Below are 17,040 nucleotides of genomic sequence, written 5' to 3' on the forward strand. Positions count from 1 at the left end.
TTTTTTGATTTTTAGAGAGAGAGAAAGGGACATGGATGGGGGGGGGGCGGAGGGAGAAGGGAGGGAGGGAGGGAGGAAGGGAGGGAGGGAGGGAGGGGGAGAGAGAGAGAGAGAGAGAGAGAGAGAGAGAGAGAGAGATTGATGGGTTGCCTCTTCTACATGACCCAACAGGGATCGAACCCAAAATCTAGGTATGAACCCTGACCGGGAATCTAACCCACAAACTTTTGGTGTTCGGGACAATGCTCCAACAAACTAAGGCACCCTGCCAGGGCTGAACATCTTTATATAGAAAGTATAAGAGAGATATAAAGATAATAGTATCTTTACTTTTAAGTATCTTGTCCTGCTTCAGGCCGGTAGAGTAGGGAAAGGAGCAGGAGAGTAGGGAAAGCTTTCTAAAGAAACAGCTTTTAAACCGGTATTCTAAAAGCAGACAAGATGTGGACATACTAAGATTGGGAAAAAGAATGTAGGCAGACTATACATACTAAAAATACTACTATTAAAAAATGCTAGAGCACAGGGCATGAGAGAGATATAATAGTAAGAATTAATGCAAAAAGTTAAACTACACAGCCCTGGCCACCGTGACTCACTTGACTGGAGGGTAATTCAGTACAAGGAAAGGTTGCAGGTTTGATTCCCGGTAAGGGCACATACCTGGGTTTCGGGTTTGATCACTGGTCGGGGCACATATGGGAGGCAACCCATTGATGTTTCTGTTTCTTTCTCTCTCTCTTTCATCCTCTGAAAATAAGAGGCAAGATGTTTTATTAGATTCCAGGGTGTGGTAATGAAGGCCCAAATTAAACTGAGAATTACTTGAAGGATGGGTCACTGACTGAACTTGGAGAATAAGGAGAAGATGACTCTAAAGTTTTAAGTCTCCATAACTGGGAAATGCTGATGCTGCTAACAAAAATGGCTAACAAAGGTAGAGGAACAGGTCTGAAAAGAAAAGTAAGTTTGGTTTTGAACATGTATATTCTTATTGACCAGATCTAGTGCATATCTGGTTTAGAATTAGAAGTCTGATCCAACCAGTATGGTTCAGTGATTGAGCTTCGACCCAGGAACCAAGAGGTCGCCTGTTAGATTCCTGGTTGGGCCCGGGTTGTGGCCCGATCCCCAGTGGGGGGCATGCAGGAGGAAGCAGATGGATGTTTTACTCTCACTGATGTTTCTATCTCTCTCCCTTCCTCTCTGAAAATCAATAAAGACAAATTTTTTTTAATTGCAAGTGTTGAGTGTGAAGTAATTTTCTGGAGTAGAATTAACTGCTGGTCAAAAGATACACATATTTTTATGATTTTGCTGTATGAAAAAGAATACCATTAGCAGTGAATGAATATAATTAGCAATTATTTCAAAACAATTATGAAGCACAGACAGTATGGCTTAGTGGTTGAGCGACCTATGAATCAGGTGGTCATGGTTCCATTCCCAGTTAGGGCACATGCCTGGGTTGTGGGCTTGATCCTCAGTGTGGGGTGTGCAGGAGGCAGCTGATGAATTATTCTCTCTCACTGATCTTTCGATTTCTCTCTCCCTGTCCTTTCCTCTCTGAAATCAATAAAAAAAAAAAAAAACAATTATAAAAAGGAAAATTTAAAAATTATATGTTAGGGTAAGGATCGCCTTTGGAAAGAAAAGTATATTTTGTATTTGATTTTCTTTACATGAAAAGTAAAATATGCAAGAAAACATTAAAAAAACCTATCATTCTCTTCTTTAAATGTTTTTATTGATTTTTAGAGAGAAAAAGCGGGAGGGAGAGAAAGATAGAAACATCAGTGATGAAAGAGAATCATTGATTGGCTTCCTCCTGCATACCTGCTACAGGGGTCGAGCCAGCAAACTGATGGGGAATGGAACCATGACCTCATAGTTCATAAGTCAACATTCAATCACTTAGCAACACCTGCCAGGCTCCTGTCATTCTCTTTTATAAAAACAATGAACAACTGATCTCCTTGACAAATAAAATACATAGAATTACATTATGGATTAAATTTTAAGAAATGTACACAAAAAAAGAAAAGTTTCTAATCAATTTCTCTCTTACTCAATTTGAGTTATTTACCGCAAAATTATACATGTCCTGGAATGCCTGCACACATATGACTTAAGATCTCAGAAATAAGAAAAGTTGACCTTATTACAATCCTAGCTGCTATACATAAAAAATGATAGCTCCTTACACTTACCAGATTACAATGCTTAAATACAGGTTACTTCTAATTATCGTATTTAAATATTTATACCCTTAAAAAATCACTTACTCCTTGCCCTGTCTGTGTGGCTCAGTTGGTTGGAGTGTCATCCTGTGCAATGAAATTTGGTTGCCCATTTGATTTTTGGTGAGGTCCCAAACCTAGGTTGTGGCTTCGATTGGTGGGCATACTATTACATATGGGAGGCAACTGATCGATGTTTCTTTCTCATATTGATGTCTCTCTCTCTCTCTCTTCCTCCCTCTTCCTCTCTCTAAAATCAATAAACATATCCTGAGGTGAGGATTAAAAAAAATCACTACCCCTTAACTTAAGGGAAATTTTTTAAATGAAGCTGTACTAAGATCTCTGAAAAAATGGAAAGAGCAGTCACAGAGATGCTACTTACTACTAAGAAAAACAAACAAAGAATGTAAATTGTTAGTGATAATAAAGAAGCCTTCCCAGGTTCTACCACATGGAAATTATATTCCAGTTTCCATAGTTACTCCACTGTTACAACCTATGTAGGTATCTGAGAGTCATTTACTCACATGATTTCTCCACCCATTTTAGTGGTAAAATGTCTTTTTAAAAAAGTGTGTGTGTGTGTGTGTGTGTGTGTGTGTGTGTGTGTGTGTGTGTGTGTGTTCTGGGGGCGGGGGGAAGGCAGTGTAAGTAGGGATTCCCTAGTTTTAACCTATTGGGCAGTTGCTTCCCTGCACTGGCTCCTCAGGCAAGCCTATAAGCCAATACATGAATTATGTGTTCTCCTACTTAGTAAAATTATTTGAGCAACAACATATTAGCAGAAGGGTAAGAGAAAAAATTTCAAAACTGAGAAATTTCAATCAATGTTTCTTTAATGGCAAGCTTAGGGAGGATTCTGATTTAGAGACAATCAATCTTAAAAATTAACTTGCTATGAAATTTACTAACCTTTTGTATGCTTATGTCTTGGGTGTTCCTTATTTTGTATTTTTAAAACACTAGAGGAAATGTCATGTGACCTAACATCTTCAAAATCACCACATTCAAACCCATAGTTCATACGTTGACCAATTATGCTTACGTTGGATGTTGTAATCCCTACAAAATAAAATAACAAAAATATTTATTTGAATGATTAGGTAATATGATAGAGATACATATCTCCCTTCTAAATCTATCTTGCCTTCTACCCTTTAAAAAATGTCAGTAACATAACAATAGAAATTATAACATTATAGTAATTTTAAAAGTTTTACCTTATTTTAAATTTTGTGTTACTTTTTACTTACTAGCAGATAAGAACATTTATTATAAGCCATACTACAACATTTTACAAAACAGGCTTTAAAATGACAATGAAATATAAAATTCAATGTTGAAAGAGATAATAAAATACATATATGTTAAAAATATGACAAGCATTTCATGTTCAAATGACATTTTAAATTTTACAGCAAAAAGAAAAATTTTAAGTCTAAAATGTTTAAACTGTGTCTTGAGACATCCTTTGCATTGAAAGGCTGTTGGTTTGACACTCCATTCTTTTCTTAATATATATTTTTATTGACTTCAGAAGGGAAGGGAGAGGGAGAGATGGAAACATCAATGATGAGAGAATCACTAATTGGTTGCCTCCTGCATGCCCGTCACTGGGGATCAAGCCCACAACCCAGGCATGTGCCCCGACATTGAATTAAACTGTGACCTGGTTAACCATTCACCCACTCAGCCAGGCTATCTTCCATTCTTGTGTAATGGGTCTATACTGGTCTGGCTGGTGAGGCAATAAACTACATCGTGACTAAGAGCTCAGAATCTGGAATCTTACTTCCTGGCTTTATTTTTGGAAAGTATTTCTTTTCTTTTTAAAAAATTTAATTTAGAGAAGGAATAAGGGAGAGAGAAAGAGAGACAGAGAGAGAGAAAGAGACAGAGAGATGGAGAGACATGGGTGTGAGAGGTAAATCAATTGGTTGCTTCCCATATGAGACCCGACCAGGGATCCACCTGCAACCTAGGTATGTGCCCTGATTGGGAATCAAACCTGAGACCTTATGGTGCACAGGAAGACATTCCAAGCAACTGAGCCCCAATGGCCAGGACCCTGGCTTTAAAACATAATACCACCACTTAAAATGCTGACAGAACCTGGGCAACACACTTAACCTTATTTGTAAAATGGATATAACAGTAATACTTCTTCCAGAACTGTTGAGAGGATGAAATGAAGAAAATAGATGTAAAGTGTTTAGCAAAGTGCCTAGCATATTATAAATACCCAAACAAATCAAAACCTTAATGTAGGCCTCCTTTTAACAAATACCAAAAATTTAATCTATATGTTTGGATGTTTAAACTGACCACCCTATGCTAATACTCTGCAGCTGTGAAAACCACTGTGTACTAAATGAAAGTCCTAGGCAATATATATTTGAGTCACCATCCATTTTTATATATAGCTCCTATGGAAACCATTAAGTAGTGATAACAACATATCATGTTTTTAATATTGTTGCGGGTATTTTAATAAAACAATAATGAGGAGAGGAGATGGGTGGTTGCAGGTGGGCTAGAGAGGACTGTAAACGGCACTGGGCCAGTTCATAGAGAATGATTTAAAACTATCTGATAATAGCCTGGCCAGAATGGCTCAGCTAATTAAGTATCATCTTGTGCACTGAAAGGCTGTTGGTTTGATTCCTGGTCAGGGCACATACCTGGATTGCGAATTCAATTCCCAGTCCTGGCATGTATGGAAGGCAACCAATTGATGTTTATCTCTCACATATTTCTCTCTCTCTCTCTCTCTCTCTCTCTCTCTCTAAGCAATGTCCTCAGGTGAGTATTGAAAACAATCTGATAAATGAATTATAGAGAACTTCCAGGAATAAAATGGCTATCTTTCCAAATTCTCCTGAGTTTTGGTATTCATAAAGTAAGCTTCATAAAGATACTGGCTTTGAGTGGAAATGCTTTCTATTAATAGGTGAGACTAATCATTAAAACCAAGAGCTGGTTCTTTAGGGATGTTCTTTTCAAATATATGTATACATTTTAATTGATTTCAGAGAGAAAGAGAAAGGGAGAAAGAGAAACATCAATGATGAGAGAGAATCATTGATCAGCTGCCTCCTGCATGTCCCCTACTGGGGATCCAGCCCATAACCCAGGCATGTGCTCTGACCAGGAATCCAACCGTGACCTCCTGATTCATAAGTTGATGCTCAACACTGAGCCATGCAAGCCGGCTAAGAGATGCTTTTTTATTGTGTGTGTGTGTGTTTTTTAAAAAATATATTTTTATTGATTTCAGAGAGGAAGGGAGCGGGAGAGAGAGACAGAAACATCTATGATGATAGAGAATCACTGATCATCTGCCTCCTGCACAACACCTACTGGGGATTGAGCCCGCAACCCAGGCATGTACCCTTGACCAGAATCAAACCTGGGACCCTTCAGTCCGCAGGCCGACGCTCTATCCACTGAGCCAAACCAGCCAGGGCTAAGAGCTGTTTTTTTAAAAAAGGTAAACAAAAATGACAAACTTTTAGCATCATATGGCACTTTCTGATTTCAAACTATATTACCAAGCTAGTAATTATAGCAGTGTGGTATTGGCATAAAAACACACATAATTATTGAAACAGAACAGAGAGCCCAGAAATAAAACTAGTTATACATGGTGAGTTAATTTACAGCAAAGGAGCCAATAATATACAATAGTGAAAGGACAGTCTCTACAATAAATGGTGTTGGTGTTGGGAAAATTGGACACCACATCTAAAAGAATGAAACTGATTATCTTACAAACTTCACAAAAAAATTAACCCAAATAAATTAGATGATAAGCTCATTGACATCAGTCTTAGAGATAATATTTTGGAACCAACACCAAAACCAAAGGCAACAAAAGCAAAAAATAAGCAAGTGGGATTACATTAAACCAAAAAGCTTCTGCACAGCAAAGCAAACCAACAAAATGAAAAGGCAAATTACAGAATGAGAAAAAATATTTGCAAATCATATAAGGGTTTTAATATCCAAAATATATTTTAAAAACTCATGCAACTCAATCTCAAAAAAAAAAACCCCAAACAATCCAATTTAAAAATGGGCAGAAGATCTGAACAGAAATTTTTCTAAAGAAGATGTAAAAATGGCCAACAGGTACATGAAAAGATGCTCAACATCACTAATCATTAGGTAAATGCAAATAAAAATCACGATATATTACCTCACACCTGTTAAAATGGCTATTATAAAAAGACAAGAAATAACAAGTATTGGTGAGGATGTGGAGAAAAGGGAACACGTGTGCATGGTTGGTGGGAATGTAAGGAAGTGCAGTCACTATGGAAAAGAGTATGGAGGTTCCCCCCAAAAATTAAAAATAGAACTACCATATGATCCAGCAACTTCACTTCTGGGTATATAACCAAAAAAACCCCCACAAAACCACTGCCTTGAAAAAATATCTGCACTTCCATGTTCACTACAGCATACTTTATGATAGCCAAGATACGAAAACAACTTAAGTGTTTACCTATGGTTGAATGGATAAAGATATGATATAGATACATAATGGAATATTATTTAGCCATAAGAATAAAATCTCACCATTTGCAACAATATGGATAAAGCTTGAGGGTAGTATGCTAAGCAAACTCAAGCAGACAGAAAAGGCAAATACCGTATGATCTCCCTTATATGTGGAATAAAAAAACCTCATAGATACAGAGAACAGATTGCTGGTTGCCAGAGGGGAGGGCTGGGGATGGGTCAAATGAGTGAGGGAGTCAAAAGTACAAATTTCCAGTTATAATATAAATAAGTCATGGGGATTTAATTCATAATACTGCACTGCATATTTGAAAGTTGCTAAAAAAAGTAGATCTTAAAAGTTCTTATCCTAAGAAAAACAATTCTATACCTGTGTGGTGACAGATGTTAAATAGATTTGTGGTGATCATTTTGCAATGCATACAAATATTGAATCATTATATTGTATACCTGAAACTAATATAATGTCTTATATCAATTATATCTCAATTTAAAAAAATAGGTGATACTAATATAATGCTACAGGAAAAAAGTTTACTATAATATCATTCAGAAAATTTAGCACTATGTGTTATAATAAATAGTGGCAGAATATATCTGGAAATATTTATTGGAAGTGCTGTGTAAGGACAGATTAGGTTTATAGTTTTTACATAATTATTTTTGTTTTTGTCTTCAGATAGTCTTTATTATTTTTATTTTTAACAATTAAATAATAAACTTGTAGGAATTTTTTGCTTACTGAAAAGAAAACAAACTCCATCCCACATAAGCAAAAAATATAAACTCAAGTTTATAAAACACTAAACCATTAGCAACTTGAAATTTTGACAGCATATGACATTTAACCAAGAATATCCTATACTGAATTCAATAACAGTGTTTCTAAAACTTGATCCTAGAAATACCTAAGTTGTTAAAAATACAGATCACTAACCCTAAAGATTGATTCATTAGGTATGAGGTGAGGCCCTAGAATCTGTATGTCATATGCATTCCTGGTTATTCCTAGGCTTAGGCAAGTTTGAGAACCATTAAATATTAGACAACATTGGGAAACACAGAATATTGCCTTTTGAAGTATGTACTGTTATAAGAATGATCACTCTAACATAACTTAAATGACTCACAAGGTCATACAACTAGGTTCTGAGGGAAACACACTAGGTTTTCTAAGTCTATTCTTTTCTACTTCCAAAGATATTCTTCCAAAAGAGGGTTCCACTTTTATAAACTAGATACAGCCTAGCAATAGCATGTTTCTTCAAATGTATATAAATGTTTGTAAAGGTATAAATAAGTTACTAGGACAATCAGCTTTAAAAAGGATTAAAGAGTAAGTTTATGTATTGTATTTCTTTGTCTTTCCTTTAGGGCCGTGGTCGGCAAACTGCGGCTCGCGAGCCATATGCGGCTCTTTGGCCCCTTGAGTGTGGCTCTTCCACAAAATACCACGGCCTGGACGAGTCTATTTTGAAGAAGTGGCGTTAGAAGAAGTTTAAGTTTAAAAAATTTGGCTCTCAAAAGAAATTTCAATCGTTGTACTGTTGATATTTGGCTCTGTTGACTAATGAGTTTGCCAACCACTGCTTTAGGGGAACAAATGCCAAGTGCCCACTATGCACTAGGTGCTTTATATATGTTATACATTTAAATCTTCAGTACCCTTCTCAAGGTTTACATTATCAGACAAGGAAACTGAGTTTCAAAGTGGTTAAGTAACTTGCACAGTTCATGAATATGGTTATTAAATTGGGATTAAAGCTAGAGTCTTTCAGATTCCAAAGCACATATACATTGTCTTCTTGTGCCTAGTAAAGCTCTTTGTTGAATACTACCTTTGTGAAAGCCAGTATACCAGGAACACATGGTTGAATTGGGCACTCGTGATTATGACAGAAACTTGGTAGATAATCTAGAGGTAAATAATCTCTGGGGTTCAAGAATCAGAGTCCAAAAAAGTAAAACAACCGAAATACCAATATAAAGATGTCAGTGCAAAATTTAATATCACAAAAGAATGAACAATTTTATTTATGAATTGGGAAGGCTTGCCAGAAAGGACAACTGAACTGTTTTCACAGCTGAGTAAGTGATGTGAATTCCAGATTTCATCCAGAAGAAATAGTAGGTACCACTGCAAAGAGATAGGAAAAGGTATTGAAGGTGATCTGATTTAACTGGAACACAAGATACAAAAAGGGAAGTAAAAGATGAAACTGGAGAGGTGGGCAAGGGCCTGATCATGGAAAAATGTCCTGAATAAATTGAGACTGGGCAATACAGTCAGATTTGCACTGTGGGGAATAGATTGAAAGTGAACCAGACTGCAACTGGAGAAAAATCTTAGGAGGCTAAGTAGGCAAGAAATGAATAAGAGTGATAGTGAGAATAAAGCTGAGATGAATTCAAGACATAATTAATAGCAAGATATTAACAATTATAGCAAACAATTAGCAACATATATAGCTTTTTAGGACAGTAAAGTAGCCTTAAAATTTGATAGGAAAGAGCAGCGCAGGAGAAACCAAGATGGCGGCACAGGTAAACACCTGAAATTGCTGCCTCGCATAACCACTTCAAAACCACAACTAAAAGACAAAACGGACATTATCCAAAACCACAGGAAGGCTGGCTGAGTGGAAATTCTACAACTAGAAGGAAAGAGAAAAGCACACTGAGACTCAGAGGAGGTGCGGAAGTAAAGTGCAGAGGTACGGAGGCGCAACTGCGGAGAGGGCTGGCAACTGAGTACGCGGCTGGCTATTTCAATCCACAGGGAGACACAAGCTCCCGACTGCTCTGAACTCCAGTTCCGGGCGAGACTCTGGGAACCCAGACTCATACTGGGAGAAACTTGACTGTCTGGCTTCGGGCAGAACTCAGGGCGGCTTTCTCTAAGAGGTGCTTGCACCGATTACTGAGGGACACTGAGACCTGGGGGCCTCTTAGGGCAGGGCAGAGGATCAGCCATAGCTTTTTGCTCTGCCCGGTTAATTCCCTGAGACCCCACCCCACCCATGCTGTGGGCAGAGGCTTTTGCATGTGAATGGCCTGGCCTTTGCAATCTAAACTTACCTAACAAACTGCAGCTGGGTCAGAGAGTCCCAGAACTTCCAAAAGAAGGCCCAAGGCCCCACAGCAGCTTGCATTGCTTCACAGCTGGGCCTCATCAGGGCACCGCCAAACCCCAAACAAAGAAGAGGAATCTGCAGATCTCTCCGTAGCGCCTGCTGGGTGGCCGCACGCAGAGGATAAATTTGCACCTCCTTGGAGATCCAAGAGCCATTGTACAAGGTGGTCAGAGTGGGACCATCCAGATTACAACTCCTCAGATCCATAAGGGACACAATCAGGTGGCAGACTCAGTGAGCACCAAAGCCCCACTGAAGCAAGTCTTGCCCCATAAGGGTGACACCAGCACAGAAGTTCTCCCCGTGTAGACACAGCTGATCCTCACAGCCAATTGGCCTGGAGGTCAATTCCTCCCAGTGATACCAACAGCAATCAAGGCTTAACTACAACAACACTTTGTACACAGCCCACAAAGGGGTGCACCAAGAGTGTCCACCTCAGGTGATTGGGGAGGCTGAGCCACTGGGCCCTATGACACCTAGCACACAAAGCCACTCTATCAATACAGGGAAGCAGCCAAAATGCGGAGACAAAGAAACAGGTCACAAAGGACAAAAATGGAGGAAAGCAAACTACTGGATAGAGAGTTCAAAACCACGGTTATAAGGTTTTTCAAGAATCTTCTAGAAACCGCCGATAAGTTTAGTGAGACCCTTGAGGATATAAAAAAGGACCAACTAGAAATTAAGCATACACTGACTGAAATAAAGAATAATATACAGAGATCCAACAGCAGACTAGAGGATCGCAAGAATCAAGTTAAAGATTTGAAATATGAAGAAGCAAAAACACCCAACCAGAAAAGCAAAAAGAATCCAAAAATATGAAGATAGTGTAAGGAGCCTCTGGGACAACTTCAAGCGTACCAACATCTGAATTATTGGGGTGCCAGAAGAGTGAGAGAGCAAGATACTGAAAACCTATTTGAAGAAATAATGACAGAAAACTTCCCCCACCTGGTGAAAGTAATAGACTTACAAGTCCAGGAAGCGCACAGAACCCCAAAAAAAAGAATCCAAAGAGGACCACACCAAGACACATCATAATTAAAATGCCAAGGGCAAAAGACAAAGAGAGAATCTTATAAGCAGCAAGAGAAAAACAGTTAGTTACCTATAAGGGAGCACCCATACGATTGTCAGCTGATTTCTCAACAGAAACTATGCAGGCCAGACTGGAGTGGCAAGAAATATTCAAAGTGATGAATAGCAAGAATCTACAACCAAGACTACTCTACCCAGCAAAGCTATCATTCAGAATTGAAGGTCAGATAAAGAGCTTCACAGATAAGAAAAAGCTAAAGGAGTTCATCACCACCAAACCAGTATTATATGAAATGCTGAAAGGTATTCTTTAAGAAGAGGAAGAAGAAGAAAAAGGAAAAGATAAAAACTATGAACAACAAATACATATCTATCAACAAGTGAATCTAAAAATCAAGTGAATAAAAAACCTGATGAACAGAATAAACTGGTGAATATAATAGAATCAGGGGCATAGAAAGGGAGTGGACTGACAATTCTCAGGGAAAGTGGTGTGGGGGGTGCAGGAAGAGACTGGACAAAAATCGTACACCTATGGATGCGGACGTGGGGGGGGGGGTAAGGGCAGAGGGTGGGGTGGGAACCGGGTGGAAGGGAGCTATGGGGGGAGAAAAGAGGAACAACTGTAATAATGTGAACAATAAAGATTTACTTTTTTAAAAAAGTTGATAGGATTTTTATACTGAGATCATGTGAAAATAAGTATTATATCCTACTTTGTTATAATTTATTAATAATTCCATAGTTTACTAATCATAAAAAATCATATGCAGTTCCCATCCTAAATAGATCAGAATACAAATATTTTTCTATTTGATTATTAATAAATTATTTTTTATGAAAAATAATTATAAATTAGAGACTTCCAGATTAGTTCACAAAATGTTTAACATAAGATACACATGAATTCAACTACTAGTTAACTAGTTAATTTTTTTTTAAGAAATTGTCTTTTTCACAATTTAACTAAAAAAAAATTTAACTAGTTAACTAGTAGTTGAGTTTATGTGTATCTTATGTTAAACATTTTGCGAACTAACCTGGAAGTCTCTAATTTATAATAATTTTTCATAAAAAATAATTTATTAGTAATTAATTAGAAAAATATTTGGATTCTGATCTATTTAGGATGGGAGAGCATTATTCTAAGCGAAATAAGCCAGTCAGAGAAAGATAAATACCACCATGATTTCACTCATATGTGGAATATAATGAACAACATAACCTGATGAACAAAAACAGATCCAGAGACAGAGAAGCATCAATCAGACCGTCAAACCTCAGAGGGAAGGTAGGGGAGGGTGGGGGTAAGGCGGGGAGATCAACCAAAGGACTTGTATGGATGCATATAAACCCAACCAATGGACACAGACACCAGGGGGGTGAGGGCATGGGAGGATAAGGACACATATGTAATACCTTAATCAATAAAGAAAAAAAAATAATAAAAAAATCGTCTTTTGTGATGTCCACTGGTTCTCAAACTAAGCTGCATATTAGAGTCACCTAGAAAGCTTTCAAAAACTGATGGCCAGGTCTCTTTCCATACCAATTAAGTCTAAAAATGTCTGGGAGCTATGGGCTTACAGGGAGATCAATTATTCAGGTAAATACTTTTTATAAAAAATATATTTTTATTGATTTCAGAAAGGAAGGGGGAGAGAGAGAGAGAAACATAAATGACAAGAGAGAATCACCGATTGGCTGCCTCCTGCATGCCCCACACTGGGGATCTAGCCTGCAATCTCAGCATGTGCACTGACTGGGAATCAAACTGTAATCTCCTGATTCATAGGTCGATGCTCAAACACTGAGCCATGCCTGCTGGGCCAGGTAAATACATTTTCTTCCAAGAATAATACAATATTTAATCTTGCCAAAATGTCTTTTTAAGGAGTTAAAAGGATTAGTCTTAATTGGTAACTACAGTAGGTCCTTAGGTTACGGAGGTCCATTCCTACGGCGTGACAATTTTCGCTGTAAGTCGGAACCCACCTACATAAGCACCTACGTGACTCACATGGAGCACATACACAGCAGAAATGAAGTGAAACAGTAAAAACAAATTAAAAGAGAGATAACAATTCCTGACCTTTACTTGTGGTAAATAAATAACAAAAAACATAAAGCACATATGTACATATGTCGAAATGAGGGAACTTTTTGTTTTTTATAAATAAATGGGAGATAGCGACATAACCACAAAATGATGTACGTCGAGTCCGATGTAACCCGAGGACTGCCTGCATAAAATTCTAACTCTGAAATGTACCCATTATCATTTCTGACATCATTTAAAAATCATACTTTCTATAAATCACATTTATAAAACAGTCATACAATACCTGTACTGGGGCTTTGTTCAGCTATTTGAGAGATTTTATTCTTTGCAGAAGAAAGATTTGTTAGACAAAGTTTTGATCCAAATGTTGGTAATATGTCTGACCTAAAATGAAACAAAGTAATTTTAATAAACATTTAAGATCTAGAGCTATTCAACACTCTAAAATCAAACATTCTTTATACTTTTTATTAATTCACTAAACAAGCAGCAACAACTATAAAAAACTATGGCTCAGAATGTTTTTAAAAATATATATGTATTTTTGCATTGATTTCAGAGAGGAAGGGAGAGGTAGAGAGAGAAACATCAATGAAGAGAGAGAATCAATGATGGGCTGCTTCCTGCATGCTCCCCACCAGGGATTGAGCTCACAACCTGGGCAGGTGCCCTGACCAGGAATTGAACTATGACCTCCTGGTTCATAAGTTGACACACAATCATTGAACCATACCAGCCGGGCAAGAATGTTTCTTATTGGTATTCCTAGTTTACCTTTTGAATTTCCAATATTTTGAACATATGGTCAATTCTTAATTAATCATGAGAGGATTGCCAAAGGAACTTAAAACTCTCTAACTTGTGCCATACAATCTTTTGTTGGGTCAAAATAACCCAAAAAACCCACACAACTAATTAAAGGAGAGTCCATTCCAAACTAAACCAAATGATTCTAATTATCTAATACTAGAGGCCCAGTGCATGAATTCGTGCATGGTGGGGTCCCTCGGCCTGGCTGGCGATTGGGGCCAATTGGGACTGCAGGAGCGCACTGACCACCAGGGGGCAGCTCCTGTGTTGAGTGCCAGCCCCCTGGTGATCAGTGAGCATCATAGTGACCGGATGACTGGTTGTTAGGTCACTTTGGCTTTTATATATATACTAGAGGCCTGGTGCATGAAATTCATGCATGGGGGGGGGGTGGTTGTCCCTCAGCCCAGCCTTTACCCTCTCCAATCTGGGACCGCTTGAGGGATGTCTGACCACTGGGATCGGGCCTAAACGGGCGGTCGGACATCCCTCTCACAATCCAGGACTGCTGGCTCCTAACTGCTCACTTGCCTCTGCCTGATTGCCCCTAACCACTTCTGCCTGCCAGCCTGATCACCCCCTAATCACTCTACTGCCAGACTGATCGACGCCTAACTCTCCCCTGCCAGCCCGATTGCCCCTAACTGCACTCCCCTGCCAGCTGGTCACCCCTAACTGCCCTCCCCTGCCAGTCTGGTCGCCCCTAACTGTCCTCCCCTGCAGGCCTGGTTACCCCCAACTGCCCTCCCCGGCTGGCCCAGTCACCCCTAACTGCCCTCCCTGCTGGCCTGATCGCCCACAACTGCCCTCCCCTAAAGGCCTGGTCCCCCACAATTGCCCTCCCCAGCAGGCCTGGGTCCTCCCCAACAGCCCTCCACTGCAGGCCTGCCCTCCCCAACTGCCTTCCTCTGCCAGCCTGGTCACCCCGAACTGCCCACTACTGCCCTCCCCTGCCAGCCATCTTGTGGCAGCCATCTTTGACCACATGGGGGCGGCTATCTTGTGTCTTGGAATGATGGTCAATTTGCATATTACTCTTTTATTATATAGGATATAGATAATATCTACCTCATACATAACTAGAGGCCCAGTGCACAAAATTCATGCAATGGGGGGTATCCCTCAGCCCAGCCTTCAACCTCTCCAATCTGGGACCCCTCGAGGGATGTCCGACTGCTGGATGTCCACAGGGATCGGGCCTAAACCGGCAGTCAGACATCCCTCTTACAATCAGGGACTGCTGGCTCCCAACCACTCACCTGGCAGCCTGCCTAATCGCCCCTAACTGCTTCTGCCTGCCAGCCTGATAACCTCCTAACCACTCCCCTGCCAGCCTAATTGATGACTAACTGCTCCTCTGCCGGCCTGATTGCCCTCAATTGCCCTCCCCTGCCAGCCTGGTCTCCCCCAAATGCCCTCCCCTGCAGACCTGGGTCCCCCACAACTGCCCTCCCCTGACGGCCCAATCGCCCCCAACTGCCCTCTGCTGCAGGCCTGGCCGCCCCCAACTACCCTCCCCTGCAGGCTTGGTCTCCCCCAACTGCCCTCCCCTGCAGGCCTGGTCCCCCACAACTACCCCCCTTCCCCTGCAGGCCTGGTCGCCCCCAACTGCCCTCCCCTGCTGACCTGGTTGTCCCTAATGCCCTCCCCTGCTGGCCTGATCACCCACAACTGCCCTTGCCTTCCAGCCATCTTGTGGCGGCCATATTTTGATCACATGGGGGCAGCCAGCTTGTGTAAGGGTGTGATGGTCAATTTGCATATTACCTCTTTATTATATAGGGCAGTGATGGTGAACCTATGACACTCGTGTCAGCACTGACACGCGTAGCCATTTCTGATGACACGCAGCCGCATGCTGAGGATGAAACATTTGCTGCTCCTGAGGATGAAACATTTGCGACTAGAGTCTTGGAATTAGTTTTTTCCTCAAAGTGACACACTACCCGAGTTATGCTCAGTTTTTTGGCGAAGTTTGACACACCAAGCTCAAAAGGTTGCCCATCACTGATATAGGGTAATATAAAAATAGAGATTTAACTATATGATAAATAAGACATCTGCAACAAGTGAGTTTAGTGAATGGCACTTGCTTCTTGGACTACCATTTGTTTATTTTCCTAACTTTATAAAGGCCTATAGGCCTTATTTCACTAAGAAAGCAGCCCTACCTGGTTTGGCTCAGTGGATAGAGTGTTGGCCCTTGAAGGGTCCCTGGTTCCATTCCAGGTCAGGGCACATGCCTGGGTTGTGGGCTTGATCCCCAGTGCGGGGCATGCAGGAGGCAGCCAATGAGTGATTCTCTCTCATCATTGTTCCTATCTCTCTCTCCCTCTCCCCACTTCCTTTCTGGAAAAAAAAAATATATATATATATATCCTATATACTAAAAGACTAATATGCAAATTTACCAAGCAGTCGCTATGACACACACTGACCACCAGGGGGCAGACACTCAATGCAAGAGCTGCCCCCTGGTGGTCAGTGCGCTCCCCCCCCCAGGGGTACTGCCGTTCAGCCAGAAGCCGGGCTTAAGGCTGGCGACTGCAGTGGTGGTGGTGAGAGCCTCTCCTGCCTCCGTGGCAGTCAGACATCCCCCGAGGGCTCCCGGACTGCAAGAGGGCGCAGGCTGGGCTGAGGCACCCCCCAAGTGCATGGATGTCATGCACCGGGCCTCTAGTATATATAAAAGCAAACTGAAGAATGTTAAATCTTACTTTAAAGAAACTTTTTTTAACTAATAAAAGTAATGTCAATAAGTTCAATGATCTATAATAATAAAAGAATAAAAGTATAATATGCTAATTAGACTGGACATCCTTCTGGACAACCTTCCAGACAAAACTGGGGCTGCGAAGGAAGCTGGTGCTGGCAGCTGGGGGAAGAAAGGCCTACTCTTGCACGAATTTTGTGCATCAGGCCTCTAGTAGATATTACAAAAAGAGTTGTTATGAATGAATACAATTCTTTGTAGTTGGGTAGACATATTTGATAATTGGTCTAATGAGAAATCAATGTTAAACATTTTAGAAGAGTAATCCTATATAATAAAAGTCTAATATGCAAATCGACCGAACAGTGGAACGACCAGCAGAATGACCAGTCACTATGACATGCACTGACCACCAGGGGGCAGACGCTCAATGCAGGAGCTGCCCCCAGCCCACAGGCCTCGGGCCAGCCAAGGTGGTTCCCACTGGGGGCCCCCCAATCGCCTCACCAG

General features: G+C 40.4%; 1 protein-coding gene across 6 annotated transcripts in view; it reads right to left on the minus strand.

Annotated features, from left to right (window-relative positions):
• Nucleotides 1-17,040, minus strand: part of TOGARAM1 (TOG array regulator of axonemal microtubules 1) — a 138,411-nt gene that overhangs the window by 59,888 nt on the left and 61,483 nt on the right. For 2 of the 6 annotated variants that reach the window (XM_079793443.1, XM_079793442.1), the window contains exons 7-9: nt 13,291-13,391; nt 3,156-3,305; nt 664-750 (exon numbers count right to left, since the gene is read on the minus strand). In XM_079793443.1, coding sequence (XP_079649569.1) covers nt 664-750; nt 3,156-3,305; nt 13,291-13,391 — 338 coding nt within the window. The remainder of the gene's footprint in view (nt 1-663; nt 751-3,155; nt 3,306-13,290; nt 13,392-17,040) is intronic. The other 4 variants (XM_079793445.1, XM_079793444.1, XM_079793447.1 and 1 more) reach the window with 2 other exon arrangements.

Source organism: Cnephaeus nilssonii (genome assembly GCF_951640355.1).
Source record: "Cnephaeus nilssonii genome assembly, chromosome: 1".
NCBI lineage: Eukaryota > Metazoa > Chordata > Mammalia > Chiroptera > Vespertilionidae > Cnephaeus > Cnephaeus nilssonii.